The 19,188-nt window shown below is 40.2% G+C and overlaps 1 protein-coding gene across 3 annotated transcripts in view; it reads right to left on the reverse strand.

Moving 5' to 3' along the window:
- The window catches only part of lamb2l (laminin, beta 2-like), a 76,037-nt gene that overhangs the window by 13,849 nt on the left and 43,000 nt on the right, over window positions 1-19,188 (reverse strand). For all 3 annotated transcript variants that reach the window (XM_078170277.1, XM_078170276.1, XM_033629340.2), the window contains exons 4-18: window positions 15,086-15,221; window positions 14,641-14,714; window positions 14,077-14,265; window positions 12,456-12,519; window positions 11,943-12,145; window positions 11,600-11,720; window positions 10,644-10,832; window positions 9,975-10,154; window positions 9,706-9,818; window positions 9,224-9,303; window positions 8,953-9,109; window positions 7,064-7,204; window positions 5,083-5,244; window positions 4,841-4,962; window positions 1,132-1,252 (exon numbers count right to left, since the gene is read on the reverse strand). In XM_078170277.1, coding sequence (XP_078026403.1) covers window positions 1,132-1,252; window positions 4,841-4,962; window positions 5,083-5,244; window positions 7,064-7,204; window positions 8,953-9,109; window positions 9,224-9,303; window positions 9,706-9,818; window positions 9,975-10,154; window positions 10,644-10,832; window positions 11,600-11,720; window positions 11,943-12,145; window positions 12,456-12,519; window positions 14,077-14,265; window positions 14,641-14,714; window positions 15,086-15,221 — 2,052 coding nt within the window. The remainder of the gene's footprint in view (window positions 1-1,131; window positions 1,253-4,840; window positions 4,963-5,082; window positions 5,245-7,063; window positions 7,205-8,952; window positions 9,110-9,223; window positions 9,304-9,705; window positions 9,819-9,974; window positions 10,155-10,643; window positions 10,833-11,599; window positions 11,721-11,942; window positions 12,146-12,455; window positions 12,520-14,076; window positions 14,266-14,640; window positions 14,715-15,085; window positions 15,222-19,188) is intronic.

The raw sequence follows: 19,188 nt of genomic DNA on the forward strand, positions 1-19,188 counted from the left end.
TTTTTTTTTACTTATCGGTTTGATTTTTCTAATTATGTATTTGAACTATTTTCTATCAGACTGAAACTAATGATTATTTTCATTATAGATTTATCTGCTGAATGTTTTCTCCATTTATTGATTTATTGTTTGTAAAAATTCTGAAAACGGTGACATCTTCAGTGCCCAGCCAATAGTATAAAATTCAAAATGATTAAAAACAAATTACAATTATTAAAATAATTAAAAGGAAATTCTGCAAACCCTTACACTTGTGGAGCTAAAACCATGAAATATTTTTTCATATAAAGATAAAGTGACTGCAAACATTAATGGACTAATTGTTTCAGCTGCTCTTGTGTAAACTGTTGGGTAGTTTAATTTTAACAAAACATCATAGTTCATATGTATGCAAAATCTTAATCTGTACTAAAGCTGTCAAGTAACTGTAGTAAAGTAAAATTATATTTTTCTCTGAAAAGTAGTGGAGTAAAAGTGCCATGAAAAGAAAAGACTGAAGGAAAGTACAAGAACCTCACATTTGTACTTAAACTGGAACTACGCCCATCTTCAAAATTCATGCATGTTATGCCTATGGTCTATGACAGTTCAAAAGTATCAGTAAACAGGAACAACTCCCAAATCCAAAACCTAGAGTGCTACAGCTCAAATGTGTGATGTCATAGAATATAAAGTCAGGAGCTGCTCCATAGACAATGAATTGTTAAAGATGTCCAAGATGATACTGAGAGCACCCAGGGCATTGTTCTGAGTATATGGGTACATTTTCTGTTTCAGAACTGAGAACACTACAATAGAATAAAGCTCATTTGGGAATAAAGAAGAAAAGAAACATCATGTGGGTCCACACAACCAGGCTCCCAGTTATTGTCTATGAAGCAGCTCCAAATTTTACACTTGATGACATCACAAGTTTGAGACTTACTTCTCTGCTTTCTGACTTTCAGCGAGAGTAGCTCATGCTCATTGATTGAACTTTCCCAGGCCATGGAAACAACATACTGGAATTCTTAATTTAGGTGGTGTTCCCCTTTAAGTACAGCACTTCAGTTAATGCACTTAGATAGATTCCACCACTGCTGCTACCTGTCAAAGAGATACAGAGGTGGATGATGAGGGTGGTGGGCTCACCGAGTCAATGAGAATGAAGGCAGTGAGATGTCTGTGTGAGACCCCATGACGCTGAAACCTGATTGCAACCACGTAACGATTACTGGGCTCGAAACAGAATGGCCTGGGCATCTGGATGTATCTGGAAAAACATAATACATACCGTAAATAAAAAACATTCAAAGAGATAAAAGCACACGTATACTGTATTTTAATTCATGTCAAAGGTCACTTTTGATCACCTTTGCTTAATCTTAACCAATCAGCAGCGGCTACAATACACTTACGGTCCCGTTTCATAACTCCATACTAGTGTTGCACGGTATACCGGTACTAAAATAGTACCGCGGTACTAGAGTATTCCAAATGGTACTATACTGCATTTGGAAAATACCGGTACTTTGAAATTAATTCAGTTCATTAATTTAGTTAATTTATTTTACTCATTTATGCACACAAACGCCTTTCTTCTTCCTGTTAGAGCACAGATTGCACAAGTGGTGTGTATGACAACACCTGTATCAACATCCGCAGCTGGTGCATGTGAAAAAAAACAAGAGAAAGTCTGCCTCGCAAAGGGAGACAATACAAGACAACACAAACTTGGTGAAACATTTGAGCAACGACTGTGTAAAGTACCTAAAAGTTCTCATTATGTCATGTTTGTATTTCTGATACTTATTATATTTTCCCACATAGATCTGAAATCTATCCATCCATTTCTGCTGTTTAAAGGGATAGTTCAGATGGGGTGAGGTTGTATGAGGTATTTGTAGTACTGACACAGAAGATAAGCAATGTATTGCTGTCCACGACCTTGCTGTCAGACAGTCCTTTCCGATGACAAACTTCAGCCATTATGTTGTTCTCTTTAAATATTGAGATGTCAATATAATGATAGTGAAGATAGTAACATTTAAAAAAAAAAAAAAGTCAAGATGTCAAGATGATTGACAACAGAAACACAATATGAAAGACAATTCCTTTTTTATCTTTCTGGAAATTTAATAAAGAATTTCAACTTAAGAGAAACAGTACATGTACATTTCAACTCGGTATGGTGGATTATTTTCTACTTCCACATCTGACTTTTTGTCTATTTCAAAAGCAACCACTTTTTTTTTACCAGAGGCAATTAGATACACTCTCTACCTGTGTTTGGTTTCCAACCCTCTCTCTGTGTTTTGGACCACTTTGTTAATTGGTTTTGGCTGATGGACCAACCACAGAAGAAAACGGAAGGCAAACTACGGTCCGCTGAGACAGCCAGATCCGGGCAGAGCCTGACCTCTTAGTTCCAGATGATTTCAGACTCTGAAAGGCTTTTCAGAAGATTGAAACTTAACAGTCTTAGTGTAAGGCTTTGCCTGTTCTTTATCCTATATTCTACTCCTATTTGCTTCCCTCATTTCAAGAATATCAAAAATAAGTAACACCTAATCTTGTCTAATCTGCAGTAATCTGTCTGATGTGTTGACTTTGCAACAGTGCAATAAGCTTTTAATGTCAGAAGATCAACATGAGGTCAGTAAGGTGCTGAATGATTTCAGGCTTTTAATGATCTTCCTGTTCAAGCAGATAAAATGAGTCTACTAACAAGCCTTAAAATGGGTAATTTAAGAACAGTCAAATGACTTGGACTCAGATTAAAAATGAAAATGTGTACTGCACGAAATATAATTATCTATTAAACAAAAAATAGTTTGAGATGAGGCTGATAAGAATGTCTGAAGAATGGACAGAGTTGAGGTTTGACCTGATGGTGACGCTTGATGAAAACTTAAAAGGATCATCAAAGTTCTTACAATTCATCCTGTGGGGAACATTAATGTCTGTTCAAAATTGCAGCTGGCAGGTACAGTGGACATTAAACACACCTATAATTTCAGTATAGCTACCTACAGGTCAAAAGGTCTGGGAAAAAAAACTTTGCTTTGAAGTCTCTAAGTCATGGCTCATACTGATGGCACACTATTGTCTCTATTATCTGTGATCCTTGGAAGGCTGGGAAAAAAACTAAAGCTTCAATGAACCTGGGCCAGGTGTATGGTTGCACAGGTTGGACAATAGGTTTTGGCAGTGGTGTAGTGGTAGCTGATGAGGTAAGAGTACAACTAAGTAGAAGGGTAAGTTACCATGGAGGAAGTGAGTATGCTCTCCTACATATATTTTGATAGGTGGTTATACTGTACTATACAGTCTGAAAAAGAGGTGGGTATACCCAGTATTCCTGCGTATACCCTCCACTACACCACTGGGCTTGGGGGGTATCAAAAAAGTGTACTGAGAAATCCACAAGGTATGATTTTCAATACTGTCAAAAATACAGATGCTCCTCTTTCTATTATAATGACAGAGATGCTGTACTGAGGTGATGTAGTGCACAGCACGCACCACCAGAGGCCAGTCTCTACTGGTGGAACAGGCAGCAGAGCTGAGAAAGATGGTGACTGCGAGTGGTGGGGATAACAGTATAAAGGTAGTAAAAAAGAACTAGGCTCGTAGTTGAATGCCTTGAACCAGTCAAGTTGCACTTACAGTTTGAATTATGGCCAAAAACATGTTTTGTGAGGTCACAGTGTACTTGACCTTTTGACCTTTGACCAAATTCTAATCAGTTCATCCTTGAGTCCAAGAGAACGTTTGTACCACATTTCAAAAAACCCCCTCAAGGCATCCTTTAGATACTGCATTCACAAGAACAAGACGGATGAAAGGTCACAGTGAACTATGAAGTGGACGTTTGTGCCAAATTTGAAAAAAATCCCTTAAGGTGCTCTTCAGATATCACGTTCACAAGAATGAGAAGGACGGACATAATGTCTTCGTCCTCCCGAGTATTGCCACATAAAACTTTATCTTGATAATGACTACTGTCAACTATAGAAGCAATTTATTAGCCACATGATTTTATTTAACACATCATATGTGTTCAGCCCACTGATGTGACAGTATCTGCTGCTGCAACAAGTGTTATCGAGTCCTGCGACAAGAAGGATGTGTATCTTCTATCTATTCATTATTCTATTGGCCAGAAGTATTTAAACCCAGTAAGACTTGTTGAAGTAGTAGGTCACTGCATATCAGCACCACCACAGCATTGTAGGCTAGACAATGACATAAATGCTACAATAACCTTTACATTACATTTTTTTACATGTATTTTTACAAGTATTGTGATATACCGTATAAACCGGTGAAATGTCAGGAGGAATATAGATAGATCTGCCAGACTGTACCGTTCTCTGCCTGTCCTCTAATTTTTTCCCTCTCTAAACTTCAGTAAACAAAGCTGCTGCCTTCCTTTCTTATCTCTGTAGTTGATTCTTACATGGGCTTTCTGGTATGTTTGCCCTTATATCAGTGAATCAATAGTAAAGAAATACCGCGGGTACGGTAAAATAAGAATACAAATACTGTGCAGACCTGAGTCATACAGAGCACACAAGCCAGGGCAGGTTTAAGTGACAACAATGTAATTGATGCAATTCTTCCTGAGCTATAAAACAACACAAAGCCTATCAACACCTGGGTGACTTTAGTGACTTATACAAACATACAGGATACAATGGCCCCACTCTCTGTCCCTCTCTCTCTCTCCCACACACACACACACCCACACACACACACACACACACACACACACACACACACAAAGGGCCAAGCTCATGACAAAACTGCTTACAGAGTCTCTATTTACATATTTCATAAGTTAGACAAGTTTTAGTACCTGTTGTGATGTGGCAGAATCACTGTGTAGAGCTGTTCAGTTGGTAGGAGGTTTCCACACCGAAGACTGGACGGCAGCTGTACAGATGTAATGCTAACGATAGCTTCCCAGTCCTCTGTGGACTACACACACACACACACACACACACACACACACACACACACACACAGTTCAAAAGACCTTTATTATTTAGGAACAGGTTTTCATCAGTCTTATATGTCACACTCCACACCATCACATACCTCAGGTTCATAGCGGATCATGATGTCATACTCCATGGCATATGGGATGTTGTCAATAGTGAACACCAGGCCGGCACCATCTTTGACACGAGCAAAACCAGGTCCCGTCCACATTACCATGTGGCTGGGAGCGTGCTCTCTATGAACAGTCCTCACATCCGGCTGAGAGAGACAGACAGATTACCAAAGAATAATTTTCTTTTTTAATTGTTACAATGTCTACTTCATACTATATTTACTTATATGCTAACTATAATCATACAATCTCTGTTTCCCCTTACTGACCTGACTTTCTACTTCCTTTAGGGTGACAAGTGGCTGCTCTGTATTTCAGGTTCGTGGAATGGAAAGTCTATAAAGAGGCTTTTATGACTAGAACTGCTTAATCAATCATATAATCATTTTAAGTCTGAAGATTAATTTATACTGTTAGATGGTCAAATGTGGTATGATAATCAAGGGAAGGTTTTTGTTCATTGAAGTGCAGCTTTACTTTTTTTTTTTTTTTTTTTTTTTACAAACAATGAATAATTAATGGTGATAAATAACCATGAACTCTACTGAGCATCCTGTCCTTTCCTCAGTACAGTTGGTGCTCAGACAAGTTATGAAATTTCTGTTCCAACATAGATATAGCCTACATACAGCTACAGCAGCTACACTAGCAGTGTAATGTTCCCAGGCTATTGAGGAATTGAGCAATGAGTGATTCTCAAAGTGGGGTCCGTGGTACTCAGCCAAGGGGCCCGTGAAAAGTTTTTAGATTCATCCATTTAAATAATCATGATATAATTTTTTTTTTTTTTTTTTTTACAAAAGGAACCTAGTTCAAAGCATAATATTTAAATCTTTGAGTTTATAATAGTTCTAATGTAATAGCTTTAATGTAACATGTCTACATAAAAATGAAGCTACAAAGATGAGGGGTTCCTACAATATTCTCTACCTTTTAAAGGGGTCAAATTGAGAACCTCTGGATTAATCATTGTTTTTGATATGAGTCTCAACACACTTAAACACACACACAAGCACCCTTTTTTCTCGTATTGTCTCTTTCTCTAACCTGCTTGGACACTGAGTGACTCTGGGTCTCACATGTAGCTCCATGAAGGAAAAGTAAATACAGTTAGTACATGTGCTCAGGTACTGTCATTACATACAACTGTGACGTTCAACTCCTTTTGCTCTTACTCTGTGTCTAAATTTCAGTAGTGATTACAACATTAGACTCCAAATATCACTACACTCCATATTCACCTCTCTTTCAGCTCAATTGGTTCAAAATGACATAATTAACTTGACAGCCAAGCATTTAATTAGGCTAAGCACCCTCATATTGCCAAGTAGTGCTTACAGCACATGACCGCAGACAAATAACGTAAGCCTAGAAATATTGTACTGTCATGCAAATACATAGGCTATACATTTGTTATGATAAAATGATCATCATGCAGATCTTAACCCTAAAATGTACTGCTGGCTGACAGATTTAGCTAACTTTAATCACTACTATAACTTACTGGAATACATCATTCCTCTCAGTTGCTTAAGCTTTGTAAAGGAACCTTTAAACTGCTCAGCTAATAGCATACCCACAGTTTTGTTTACCAAAACAGTGGTTCCCGAACTGGAGGTCAGGACCCCTCTAGGGTGACCAAGTAAAATCTGAGGGGTCACCAGATGACTGAAGACAAAATCTGTTGCAGAAAATGACTTACTAGTTACTTATATTTTCTTATTTTGCATATTTCTTGTCTGTCCTTAAAACAAGACAAACCCAAAAAGGAGAAACACTCATGACATACAAGGCCATAATTCTTGATTAGGGCTCCCAAGTAGACATATTTTAGGGGTCACAAGCCAAAAAGGTTGGAAACCAACAGAGTTCACTTCTGTACCTGCAAATATGCCATGAGTGATTTGTCTGTACCTTGTCAAATCATAAATAGAATCATTATGCCAATCAAAGCAAATATCATACTGTTTGTTGAAGCTGGCGGATACGTCTCAGTGCTGCCCGATGTTGCTGCGAGTTGGTAAGACGTCGGTGACGTCGGTGCCTCCTAAGCTGGTTGCTGAGGTGTTGAACACAGTCAGTCTCTGCTTGAGGACGAACTTTGCCCTGAGAGGAGAGGAGAGGAGAGGAGAGGAGAGGAGAGGAGAGGAGAGGAGGGTTTATGGCGATCATACACAGACCTTTTTATAACAGTACTTGTTACAACTTAGAGCGGTTCATCCTGTCCAACTTTTTTGTTCCAAAAGTGAAAATGACATGACACAGCACAAAGACCCATGCTGTGCTGAAATTGCCAGAGCATGACAGAGAGAAACAAAGAATGTGAGGCTGAGAGTGTGTTTTTCTGTGTGTGCCTTGTATGTGTTGGTAAGTGTGTGTACCACACTGCAATAATTAGTTGTGACAGGTTGGTATCTGTGGCACTGTCTGTAGTTTTATGGGTCACTTCAGCTGTAGCGTTTGAATGCTTTATAGAAATGCAGGACTTTGACTGTATCCTGCACATTCTCTTCCTCTTTTTTTGTCCCTCAGCATGTACACTCAATTTCCATCCAGCATCAGTTAAACAAGCCATGTTCCCCCTCCTGAACAGGAGACAGTATTCATATGTCAATGACTTATCTCTTCTTGCACAATGTTTTGCACTGTTGCCTTTATTCTCATAACATTCTGAGTCAATACTTGCGTTTTTTCCACATTCCTGCAGTGCTGATGTTGTAAGTGCAGGCTGTCTGAGCTTGCCCGAATGGCTGGATGGGGAAGTGAAGGGGGCAGGGGGTCTCTTTAGAGTGAAGAGGACGGAGGTGGGTGGAGGGCGGTGAAGGAGGCAGACAGAGACAGTAAGGAATGTGAAAAAGTGGAAGAGAGATATGGTGGAGGATAGAGATGGTGATGCAGACTGATGAGATGAATCAGTGACAGCAGGAACAGGCCTGTCTCAGTGGCTGTCTCTTTGCTGTGGATGGGAGGAGCTTCATGAGAATATTAATAGAGAATAATAATAATAATAGAGAATATTAATCACAAGTTTTATTATGATTCAGTATTATATTAATTACTTTGGACAACAACACAATATTTGTTGATATCAGAAAGTCTGTCATGGTACGATTTGATATGATTTTTGATTTGATTTAATTCAGGGGCGATTGATATGTGATGATATCAGTAAATATTCTCATTGTCTCTTTCTTGGCTGCTTACCAATATCTGCCTGGTGCCAGGCCGCTAGCACTGATTAAATGTTAAAGAAGGAGGTGCGCTTTGACGTAAAGTGTGGCACAGATGAGTGATGGGAAGTTCAAAATACAGGAATATCTTAAAGATGACCGTATGTATTGATGTTTTTTTACTTTGCATCAATGATATAGGATCATTGAATTGATTCATCACTCCACACTGATGTATCTTACACCCCTAAATATCAATATAATTCAGTTTCATGTTTTAATAAATATCCCTTCACTGAAAAATGAGCAGTATTCTCTGCTCTAAGAGACTGGGGGCAAGTCAGCTAAAAGGGCTGAAATGAAGATCGACCCGCTGCAAAGTGACAGGCTCTTGTTAGCAGCTAAGTCGGTAGCACAAAGCGCACACCCCTCGAGCCAAAGATTGTCACTGCCATGCAGCCAGAGTCTCCTTAGTGGCTAACCCTGTAGCACACACAGTCTACAGTAAAGGAGCGCGCATCCCCGGAACCAAAGAACGAGAGGGCTGCTGCACGGTGACATCCTCTCATCCAGCAGCTAGTAACTACAGCAGCTTCCGTTCTTTGGAGATCTATTATGAGTCTGAATCACAGTGACCTGAAATGTGAATTGGTGAGCTACACTGAATCACAGTAGCATGCTCACCGGCAGTGCAGAGTCACCGGGAGAGTGTCCGGTGGCATCTTCAGCCTCATATTTGTAGTAGTCCAGCGGAGCACAGAAATACCCAGGCTGAACCTCTGAACACTGTCGACCAATCAGATGCCTCCTGCAGTCACACTGGCCGTTCTCCATCATACACCTTAAGTAACAGACAGAGGCAAACTTTAACTGATAAAGACTTGGAAAGTACAAGATACCTCGTTCTCAAAAGTATATGATTAAAGGTAGACGTATAACATTTTATCATCTATACCTGTTGTTGAAGGCTCCACCGAAGTCACAGTCACATGGTCTGCAGCCGGCCAGGTCGTTACTGAGCCCCCAGTATTCAGGCTGCAGGGATGGATATCAGTTTCAAAACCAGGATGCACAGTGTCATGTCTTTTGTGTAGGTTCCACACTCTGCACTGTGTCTGAAGCTCTGTTGTCCTTGTGCAGCTTATGCAGTTGTTGCTATACAATATATGTTTTTTTTATCAATGTCACCAAGATATATTGCTATCCTTGGCTGATGAAAAGAAAACCACCTTCAAAATTGAGTCATCAGAGAGTGAGAGAACAGCTCTGGGTTTGCTTAAAAATGCACCTGGAAGTGTAACATTTAACAGTCAAACAGCCCAACTCTGTATTGTCTCTGGTTTTCTTCATACAAATGATGGTTACAGTCATGTATATGATATTTGAATCCAAAACAAAAAATAAGCAACACATTTTAGGTTAACAGTTGTCCCTTACCAGACACTGGTTGCAGTAGCGACCAGTGACGTATCTTTTGCAGGAGCAGTCCCCACTGATCTGGTCACAAGGAGCTCCCATCATGATGATGCCACGGGGGTCACAGTTGCAAGCTGATGAAGACACACACACATACACAAAGAATGAGATTTACATTACAGATATTAATAGAAGATTATCTGGTTTTATATTCCAAAACACCATGATTTCATGTTAATCCCTGTTCAAACACAAGGTGTTTTCATCGGCAGACAAACACACATACGTACGCTGACAACCCAGCGGGTCATTCTGGCTCAGTCCGTAATAACCTTCCTTGCAGTCGTCACAGCGCGTGCCTTTGACGTTGCCTTTGCAGCGACACTGTCCTGCGATCATTCCCATGTCCAGGTCAGTGTGACTGTCACACACTCCTCCCTCCAGTGATCCAACTGGGTCACAGTCACAGGCTGGAGGTCAGAGGTTCGATGGAGAGAGTAAGTAAAGCAGGAGAAGAATGAGAGGCAAACACAAAATCATATTAATGGGAAACTTGAATAGACAGAGAAGTACGCAGAGTGTATGTGCATGTATTGTTTGTGCTTTTGTTATTTTCTTACATCTTTTCTTACAGAAGTGTTGTTGTTCATATTCATTTTAAACTCTGTCAAAGCAGAGAGATAACTTCAAGATAACCTCAAGAATTTCAGGCATTTTCCTAACTGAAGACTGAAGGTATGTTCAGTCAAAGACAAAATAAGAATATCCATGAGTTGGCACTTGCACAAAAAACAAATGAAATCGTTACAACCCACTAGCTAGCAAATTTTTTCCAATTGTTTCAGTGAAAATAAGATTTTCCTACTCAATATCAGACCTAATTTATATGCCATTTATTGCAGTGGACAATTCCACATAATGGCTGGAAACATTTTTTTCTACAAGGTCAAAGGACTCACCTATGCAGACATGTGGGTCCCTGATATCTCTGTTGGGGTCTTGGAAGTAGAAAGGTTTGCACATCTCACAGCTGCGTCCCATGGTATTGTGCAGGCAGTCGTCACACACTCCTCCACTGACGTTGCCCGTGGCCAAATACACCGCCATGTCAAAGTGACATTGGTTTGAGTGGCCGTTACAGTTGCACTCTTGAGATGCAAGCAAGAAATTGAAAAATAAAATAAAATAAAATTACTGCCTTGCTGTTGTATGCCTTTGCCCACCCGTGAAGTCATCGTTGAGTCAAAGTGGATCTTTGTACCAAATGTGGAGAAACTCCCTTAAGGTGTTCTTGACATATCCCACTGACAAGAATGAGACAGACATGGTCACAATGACCTTGACCTTTGGCAACAAAAATCTATTCAGTTCATCCCTGGACCAAGGGGACAGTTGTGCCAAATTGGAAAAAAATTCCCTCAATGCCTTTTTGAGATATCGTTTTCCAAAGAATAAGATTCAAAGTAGCAGAACCACGGAGAAACTGCAGGATGGCTTTTCTGAAGGAAACTACTGCTCTACAGGAAGAAAAAAATCTACAGTACCCTTAAAATTGTTATAAGCAGTTCATAACATTATATCGAAAATTACTACACTAAACTTATATTTTCAAAGAAATGTATTGCAAATGTATTTTTACGGCATCTCATGTATACATTTACAGCAGGACTTCAGGACTGAGTAAAATTCCTATCAGTGTTTTTATGATGATCATGAATATATATATATATATATATATATATATATATATATGTGTGTGTGTGTGTGTGTGTGTGTGTGTGTGTGCGTGTGTGTATGTTAGTGTGTAACAAAGCCTTCAAAAAAAAAAAAGTGCAGCTCGTAACAGGCAACAGTTTCTCAGTTCCTGCTCATATAAGAATCTTGTGAGACACTGCATATGTCTGTGTGTTCCTACCTCTGCAGGTGTGTGGGTTCTCTGCCTCCGCTGGTCTCCATGGCAGGTCATTGTGGAAATGTCGACATCGCTCGCAGTTCAGGCCCTCTGTATTATGTTTGCACACACAGCGACCGTGGATCTTGCCGATCACAATGCAACAAAAAGGTTAATAAAGGCACTGTCAGTCATCATGGCATGATAATATGTACTGAACAAATTAGACAAGCCGAAGTTTTTTTTTATTTTCACACAAACTCCCCTTTTTGTCTTATATACACATTTCTGTTAAGTCCCAGGGCATGGTGTTATGATTACAGATGTTGTAAAAATTATTTTTTCTAGAAAATGTCCACAAGCTCACCATGCCATTCTCCCGGGTGTCTACTCCTGGTACTGGAGCACACTCTGAGGCGTGTCCATAACAGAAGCAGCTCCCTCTGACCACCAGCTCATAGATGGCATAGTAATATTTCTGCAGGACATCAAAGCGTCGGTCCAGTAGGTCGTCTCCCAGAGTGTTTAGCTTAGTGAAGTTGATACGCAGGTTGGTGATACGCAGGAGTTCTGTAAAGGAGAATAACAGATTCATTAGGTCTGATTTGTGAAAAAAAAAGAAGAAAAACTGAAATTCCATTCATATGCAAACATTTTTTGGATGACTGATGTTAAATGTATATTAGACTCATCGCTCAAAAAGGTAATACAGTCTATTTACTTTAAAAGCAGCTCTTAATTGTGGCTGTTCATTGTTGATTGTTGCTGTTAATACTTCTGGTAAGTAGCATTTTGTTTCAGCTTATCATAAAAAAAACTATGCTGTGTTGCCAGTAACATTGTTAGTGATCTATCTTCAGAGTCTGAAGTGTCCACTGACCTTGAATGTCCAGGCTGTATGGGTCTTTCACATGAATAGCAGGATCCAAAACCTTATAAATGACCTTGAAAACAGACCAGAATTTTGCAGGTATAGAAAGAAAGAAATCCTGTTAGAGTCTGGGACTGAAGAGGATCATAGCGAACTAAAACAACAGCTGTTAACCAAAAACAGGCATACTGTCCAAACTGAACAAATTTGCAAAGGCAGGCCTGAGCTTTAAAGAAACCAGTTATTTAAGCTTCAGTTGATACAGTAATTAAAACAGTATTATGAGCAAATCAGAGTCACATTTCAATTTGCCTTCATGAAAATCAGTTATTTTATATGTTTGTTTAGATATGTGTTTACAACTCTCTGTGCTTTGTGGTGAATTTGCCTCTTCTTTCTGTGAAGAGAGTTATCTTCTTACAATCTCTTCTTTAAAAGTAAAATCCTTGATATTTTCATTAAAGACCTGTTGAGGCCTTTAAATCCAACCTTAAAACTCAACTTGTTCTCATAACTTTCAGTTAGTTGCTTCTTCTGATGACTTTGGGCATTGCACCTGTTACCACCTGTTCTAGTGGGTCAGTCTCTGTCTCAGTGAATCTATTAAGCCTAGTGCTATGCTCCATGTTTGTCCTGCTGGCAAGAGTAGCAGAAACTTTCTAGAAATCACTGCATCTCTCTAATCCTCTGTGTCAAAAACAGCTGTGTGCTTATCTCACTCTCTCTCCTAGTTTCTCCTCTCTGTCCTCTCTCTTCACCCAGGCTTCTCTGTGCTGGACCATCAGCTGCTCTGGGACCTCTCTCTCCTATCTGTGTGAACGGTGTGCTTGAGCTGTGCCTCTTGTGCATTTGTGTACTCTGTCCTCTTCCTGCTCTCCATTGTGGAGAGGAAGTTGTGTGGCTCCGTTCCTAACTGTTTGGCGACACATGAAGTTGCTTGACATCTTCTCAAATCTATATACTTCATCTGTCTATCAATCTATAAATTTGTCATCATAATGGTCCGTACCAGCTGACAGGAGTATGACGTACTGAGCAGAGGATGAAGTCACACTCCCTGTGTGTGTTGTAATCCGAATATGTTAGTATATGATTCCCTGTGTGTTTATTCCACTGACAAACTAAGCGCTGCCGCTCTGCATTCTGCTTAGTCGGTGATTACTGCTGATATCAGGAAAGTGTCGCTGCTCCCTCCCAGGTTAACACTGTCAGCACTGTGACCGTTGTTAATACTGCTCACACTGTTGGTGAAAGCCGTTAGCTGGTAGCTGCTAGCTGCTCCACCTCAATGTTGAGAACCATGTGCAGACAACTTGAATCATAGGTACACTCTGAATGTCACCTTGTGTATCTCTTGCAAGAAATCCCTCCTTGTCACATTTCCTGAGTCAGTTTCTGACGAGGAACCAATGAGCTTGGGTGCCACGGACAGGGTAGGGGAATCACAAAGTATTCAGAGATGACTAGTGCTTTGTTGGTTACTGCTTTATATGGGATTTGTTTGTTAACAACAACAAAATGTTGAATATTACCAGCCTTATGTTTTGACTCTGAAGAAGAAACTCTGTACCTCCCAGTGTAAACTGTCTCTACTATTATCGATGCCACCACCACCTCCTCTACTTCTTACCTCTCCATTGGTGGAGGGTTCGATGTCTGAATAGCGTTCCTCACAGATGATGTCGTTGATGTGGTGCAGGCCGTTGGCATGAATGCCAGGAAAGGTCCTGGTGCAGTTTGAGGCAAAGTAGCGGTAGGGGCGCCATGTGCGGCCGAAATCAGCTGAACGCTCAATGATCATAGCTGCAGGTCTGAAAGTCTGAGGAGCCAAAGAGAGAAATGAGTCCTTTTAACTTCAACTGCAAAGGCTCCTAGTATTTTGGTGTTAGATGTTGATTTTTCTTTATAATATAGAACATGGGAATTATAGTGAGGCTTGTGTTGTATGTATGAATATATAGTCACATCAACAAATGTGTTGTGGACTATATGAAACTGTCAGACTGATCTATCAGGACTTTTTGTCTCATGTTTGCTTTACAAAAAGTAACATAATGGATTCAAGCTTTATGGAATGTCAGGTATGCATGCTGACATGCTTAAGTACGAACAGTATTGCCGCCTTTTCAAACAAAGGTCCACAATCACACACATGCACATAAGTACCCAAATACATCCAATTAACTGTTTGTACCTTGAACTTTATGATGAGATGTGTGAAGTGGAATTCAGCCTCCAGGTTCAGTCTGATGCTGACATTCTCCTGTCCTGTGGAGGAAGCAACTGTCACTCAATGTCATAACAACACAATTGATGTAAAAGTCCCATCTCCTAAAGTCACTCTCTGCTTGACTGGGTGACTGTAGAAGACCTTTATAATCCGTCTTTGAATTTTTTCACCATTTTTCATCTCAACAGCAACATTTTGAAATAGACTTGGAAATACTTTTGTATGTAAAGCCCTGTAAAATGTAGTTCTTCACAATCAGGATTTAACTCTCAACAATGCAACAAGAAGAACAAACTCATACTCCCTCCCATAGTCTCCTACGTGTAGAGGGACAGAGGCAATCAGCACAAGGAACACGCTGAGCATGTTCTTGTATACTGTTACAGAGTAAATACTCAAGCACACACACCGTTGACAGACTGCCACCAGGTGTTGTTTTCATTTTTGTCCATGAGGTAGATGACATTTTCGATGCGGTGGCTGTTTCTGTGGTGGTACGGGTCGTAGCGATGCTGGGAGTTACACTCAAAACACTTGTCAGACTCCTGTCGAGGCAAAAAACACACATTTAATCCTGGAGAAAGGGCGTACCAGCTGTGTAATAAACCACCTGCGGATGTTGTAAACAACTTAAACAACTTGCAGTGGTTCCTTACAAACACCTACAGAGTGTGCAGGTTGTGTCTTGTACATGTTCTACACTGTCAGTCAAGCCCTTGTGATAGAGCTGTTCCTTCAGATTAGGGCTTTCATCTGTCAAGCTGAAATAATGTGGGTAATGTACCCATGTGTGCCAGTACCAGTGTGGATGGGACAAAAGCCAGCGGGGACTGGATTGTGTCTCCACTGGGTCAAAAGATTAAAAAGGAAGAATGATTGTAGGGAGAGAAGCAAGGAGTAAAAGAAGGGGAGGGAGAGAGGAGAGGCATAAGAGAGGAAGAAAGACGGCGGGAGAGATGGAGACAAGTGAGAGGATATGAATGAAGGGCAAGAAATAAGGGCAAAGCAGCGCACAGCAGGCAGGGTTTCAGACCAAAGCAGTTGTCACTTTCATGGCCAGTGCCCACACTGTGTATGTGGCAAATGTACTTGCACCCATCGGGAGTCTTAAAATGAGCTTTAAGCTAAATGCTAATATGCTCACAGTAAGGCTGTGCAATTAATTGTCTGGTGATCGTGATTATGATTTTGAGGTCAAACGATTTCAAAATTAATGAAATCGAGGGGAAACAATTTTTGGTCACGGACGCCTGGAGATGTTATATTGTCTTCTACGGAAGCCGCGCATGGGCAATACCGCCCCCTCCCCTCCTCTCCTCTATTCACTCCACGAGCCAGTCAAGTAGGTGAACTATGAATAATGCGAGGGGCAGGTGATCGTAGAAGATTTCAAAAACAGTGTGCGGAAAATGGCAGAGGGAGACCGAGAGAGGTTGGTCTGTGTGTGTGTGTGTGTGTGTGTGTGTGTGTGTGTGTGCGTGCGCGCACGTCGGGCCCGAACTCCGCCGTGCGCGATACAGAGAGCAGAGAAGAATTGTAAATGCGTGACCATGTAGAGACAAAAATGACATGCCGTCGTGTAAACAATATAAGTCATCACATGCGCTGCATAATCGTTTGCATAATCGTGATTTCAATTTTGATCAAAATAATCGTGATTATGATTTCTTCCATAATCAAGCACACAGTGACAATGTCAACATGCTGATGTTTAGCAGGTATAATGTTCATCATGTTTATCATCTTTGTTTATAGGGTTAGCAAGCTAACATTTACTAATCAGCACTAAACAAAGTAAACAAGGTAATTCCAGAAAAATAAATCCAATATTTGTTGAGATTTTTCACTTAAAACTAAAAGTGTAAACCTTGTGGTGGCACAGGGAAAGTGCTGGGATCCCTGGAGTCAACAGCTTTGCTACTCAGCCAGTCAAATCTGTGCATTCCAATAAGCATTGTCACTTGAGCCGGTGAATGATGTAACACACAGCGAGGAGACGAGATGAGAGACAACAGTAGAAAATAAGATATGTGAGTCAGAGAGAAATGAAAAATCGTCTACTGATCGTCAGTATACTTTCATAATTATAAGAGTGATGCAAGAAGGGTATAGTGAGGCACTGAAATGAATTGAAGGGGAAGATAAAGGACGAATGAAAGGAAAACACAGTTAGCTGGTGAAAAGCTGACATTGACAAGGCAGAGAGCAGAAGGAGAGGAAGAGCTCCAAGGCAGAGAGCATGGGAAAAGATACAAGAATGTGGGGACCTAAGCCAAGAGCAAGAGCTTGAATCTTAAGGGGTGTGATAGAAAAGTTAGAAAGGGTAGCTAGAGAAAGGAAGGTGCAGGTGAGAGAAGTGGGTATCCAGTGAAGAGGGCTCTCAAACAGCACAGCAGGGGTGAAGGACAAAGAAGGGGGCCAGCAGGGAGAGAGGGAAATGCTGAGAGAGGGCAAAAAGGGGTGCATTTGAGAGGGTGGCACAAAGAGGGGAGCAGGGAGAGGGGAAAGAGGGCTAAACAGGCAGATGAGGGTAAGTTGGCACGGAGAAACAGTGGATTCCAGGGCAGCATTTCTTAATTAGGTTGTTGTCAAGGGTGATTAAGCTGCTAACAACAACATGGCTGTTAAAGAGACTCGGCCGAGAATTGAAAAGAAATGCCTAAAGTGTGCTGGAAGTGGTGTGTGTGTATGTGGGTGACCACGGGTGCACACACGCCCACTTGTACATGTGTACGTGTAAGTGAATGTGTGGGGTTTTTTTTACATGCATGTTTGCCTTCTTCACCTATACCTCCCTAATCCCAGCATAAATCTGCCCAAACCCTCATTTCAGGGCCCGGTTGCTGAAAAGGACATTCCTTTCTACACAGTGGCCTGTCCACAATACACAATGCAATGCGTCGTCCATAGAGAGCCTCTCTGTAACAGCACTGAGTATTTGCTGCAGATTTGACAATAAAACAATAACAATAATTAGCTCGATAAAATTTTCCTTAATAGAGATATAATAAATGTTCAATTAACCCCTCATAGATATAGAAGGGGGTGGCAATGCACATTAAATGCCAGTTTCCAACCGCCATAAACCAGAGGAACCGCCCACTTATGCTCACGGTTACATTTTAACGTTACAGCAGCATTCAACACACTCATAAAGTTATTTTTGGTATGATTGTTTTGACCACAGAAAACAGTGCAGCCATACCCACGATTAAAAATTACCACATAAGTAGCTGTATAATCGACTCAACTAATGCTAATGATAAGTTAGCAGGTTAACGCAACTGACTGACTAATTCATCAGTATATGACACAACATACCTAAAGGTAGCAGGAATAAAATTTAAATACAATTCCTAGTTCATAAACATGATTTCTGCCTGAGTCACGTCAGATACACTTTCATTGGCAATAAATGACCCCACATTACTTCAAGACGTCATTAAAGTTGTGTTGTTTTGATTGAGAAATGGCAGAAATTACATACTGTAAGTGTAAAACTTGTGGTACAGAAAATACTGACCACAGTTGATATTTTTGTTTTGTCTATTTCAAAGACTCCAACTCATACAAAATGCTCCTGCCAGGCTATTCATTTGTAGTAAGAGAAGTGACCACATTACACCAATTCTTGCTGCTCTACTACATGTGAGTTCAGAACTGATTTTAAGATTTTACTGCTTGTTTTTAAAGCCTTTAACAGTCAGATTCCTGCCTGTATCTGTAATCTGCTAATTAATTATTAACACTTACAAAATGTTTTAAAGTGTCTGCACAGACTTTGACATGATACTGACCAGAATTAAGACTTCTTTGTCAATGTTTTGTTTTAAACCAGCCCAAGACATAATTATTTTGACTTTTTTTTTTTTTTTTAGATAATTACCAATATCAACTGATTTAAAATAATTTCATTCAACATTTTTAGCCATATTACCCAGCCCTAATTATACCATTTACAGGAATTGAGATCAAAGAGCAAGATTGCAGGTATTTTTCAGGAAGCTGATGTAACAAAAAAAAAAATTAAAACAAAAAAAGACAAAAAGCATTTAATTATTGTTCAGAGAGTTTTAAGTTGGTTTTACTGTACATACAATTAAAATAAATCTGACTACTAATTATCTTCTCTTTCAAGGACACTGTAGTGTCAGTTTCAGTTGGTGCTTAGTGTGAACTCATGTGGCTTTAAGACCCTCCCTCCTCTGAGCTCTTATTTATCTCCCATTAGTCAAGGCTGGTCAGCTCAACTATAAGGCTTTCTGCTCCAACAATACACTGATCTAAGTCTGATGTTGACTTTAAAACACTTCTTTGTCACACTACGATGGTGGCTTAAAAGAAAGTACACCCCATATCCCTCGTCCAGTTTCCTTCCCACCTCAGTTACAACTCTGAAACTGATATTTCACTGCTGCTAATACCGTATCTCACTTTTTATTATCCCGTCATTCTTTTTGCTCTTTTCTCTGCCTCCACTACGTCTTCTTCATCATCCCTCTCTTTTTCATC

This window comes from Epinephelus lanceolatus, chromosome 8 (assembly GCF_041903045.1).
Source record: "Epinephelus lanceolatus isolate andai-2023 chromosome 8, ASM4190304v1, whole genome shotgun sequence".
Classification (NCBI taxonomy): Eukaryota; Metazoa; Chordata; class Actinopteri; order Perciformes; family Serranidae; genus Epinephelus; species Epinephelus lanceolatus.